Source organism: Capsicum annuum, chromosome 9, assembly GCF_002878395.1.
Source record: "Capsicum annuum cultivar UCD-10X-F1 chromosome 9, UCD10Xv1.1, whole genome shotgun sequence".
Classification (NCBI taxonomy): domain Eukaryota; kingdom Viridiplantae; phylum Streptophyta; class Magnoliopsida; order Solanales; family Solanaceae; genus Capsicum; species Capsicum annuum.
Genome location: NC_061119.1, coordinates 3253581 through 3255674, shown reverse-complemented (window position 1 = coordinate 3255674; position 2094 = coordinate 3253581). Strand labels below are relative to the sequence as shown.

The following is a 2094-nucleotide window of genomic DNA, read 5'->3' as shown; positions in this document are numbered from 1 at the left end:
ATTATCTCCTAAATTAATTAAAAGTGTAATTTTGACATCCTTAGTGCCTACGTGGAACATATATAGCACACACGTGTGCCTACGTGAACACTTTAGTGTGTTGTGCCACGTAGACATTAAGGGTGTCAAAATTATACTTTTAGTTAGTTTAGGAGGTAATAAAATCCCCTTTAAGTTGAGATGTGTCGTAGCTTTTTTTGATATAGTTCAGAGGGTGATTGGGTATTTAAAAATTAAAAATTAATGGAAATTACGCCCCATGCACCAATACTTATATCTTTCCTCGTAACACCGTGTTGATTTATCCGCCTTTTAAAATATAATACTATTCTCAGTCTGTTTTTGACTATTTTATTTCTTAGTGAATCACTTTGACTATATAATTATATATAATCCTAATGTCACCTTTATTTTTTAGTGAATTACTTTGACTATATAATTCTATATAATCTAATGTCACCGGTTTTTGTCTGCCCCCCTACTTTTCTTTCCTATATAATAAAGAAGTTCATTTCCCACTTTGAGGCAACTCTGAAATTCTCTTCTGAATTTAGAGGTATTTCTTTTCTTACAAAATCTCTTCTCTTTTTCTTTTTTTTTTTTCGAACCAAAAAACCTTCAAATTTTCACAAATCAGAAATTAACTATTGAATTGTTTTTCTGTTAATATTGGTATTCTTACGTAATGCATCATAATTAATTAATCGCTGATGAACCATTAATAATCTGAATTAAATTTTGTAAATTAAATTGCAGATTCAGGAAAAATAGTATTGTGCTTTAGCTGGTGGCAATATGTCTGGTGCAATGACAAAAACTGATCAAAGGAGAAGAGCTCCAGTTTCAAAGGCTCCTTTTACAGTGGGTGAGCTCAAGAAGGCCATTCCACCTCATTGCTTTCAGCGATCTCTTGTTCGCTCCTTCTACTATGTTGTTAAGGATATCACGCTACTGTATGTCTTCTCGTACATAGCCAACACTTACTTCCACCTCCTTCCATACCCATACTATTACCTAGCATGGCCGATTTACTGGATCGCTCAAGGTAGTGTTTTAACTGGAATATGGGTCATTGCCCATGAATGTACTCACCACGGATTCAGTAATTATCAGTGGGTAGATGACACTGTTGGTTTTATCCTCTATACAATAATTTTTGTGCCCTACTTTTCATGGAAATATAGTCATCGCCGTCATCACTCCAACGCTGGTTCCCTTGAATATGATGAAGTGTACGTGCCAAGGCTTAAATCTGAACTAAGATGGTTCTCCAAATATTTGAACAATCTACCAGGACGAGTATATGCATTTATCACCACCCTCAATGTTGGCTGGCAATCTTACTTGAGCTTCAATGCCTCTGGCAGGCAATATGATAAATTTACAAGTCACTATAATCCATATAGCCCGATGTATAATGACCGTGAGAGGCTGGCTGTCTACATCTCAGATCTAGGTCTGCTTGCATTTGCTTATGTATTGTATCGCATTGCTCTGGCACAAGGGTTAGTTTGGCTTGTATGCATGTACGGGGTACCTCTCCAAGTTCAGAACATGCTTGTAGTACTACTCACTCTGTTGAACCACACTCACGCATCAGTGCCACATTATGATTCTTCCGAGTGGGATTGGATAAGAGGAGCTCTATGTACGGTAGACAGAGACTTTGGTGTGCTGAATCTGTTCTTCCATGATGTTACAAATACTCATGTTTTGCATCATCTATTCACAACCATACCACATTACCATGCAGTCGAGGCAACCAAAGCTGTCAAGCCATTACTCGGAGAGTACTATCAGTTTGATGGTACCCCATTTTATAAAGCAATATGGAGAGATTTAAACGACTGCATCTATGTGGAAAAACTTGAAGAATACAAAGACCGAGGTATCTTTTGGTATAACAACAAACTCTAAAAGGGGAATATAATCAGTTAATTATAACTTGCAATTTGGTTAAATGTTAAGCCTAAGTTTTGAGAATAAGTAGTATAGTTGTGCGAATAAGTTGTGTTCTACTGTAATCTTTTGTTTAATCTTTATTTTATTGTAACTATATATAATCTATATCATAGTTTCCACTTCTTTTTGTTA

General features: G+C 35.8%; 1 protein-coding gene across 1 annotated transcript; it reads left to right on the top strand.

Moving 5' to 3' along the window:
* Window positions 1–308: 308 nt before the first annotated feature.
* On the top strand, window positions 309–2094 carry LOC107843168 (delta(12)-fatty-acid desaturase FAD2). Its single transcript, XM_016687367.2, has 2 exons — window positions 309–556; window positions 757–2094. Exon 2 carries the CDS (start codon window positions 796–798, stop codon window positions 1915–1917), a length of 1122 nt encoding a protein of 373 aa, XP_016542853.1. The 5' UTR covers window positions 309–556; window positions 757–795; the 3' UTR covers window positions 1918–2094.

What these genes read in the sequence shown, in the direction of transcription:
- LOC107843168 (XM_016687367.2), top strand. Translation starts at nt 796, where the DNA reads ATGTCTGGTGCAATGACAAAAACTGATCAAAGGAGAAGAGCTCCAGTT.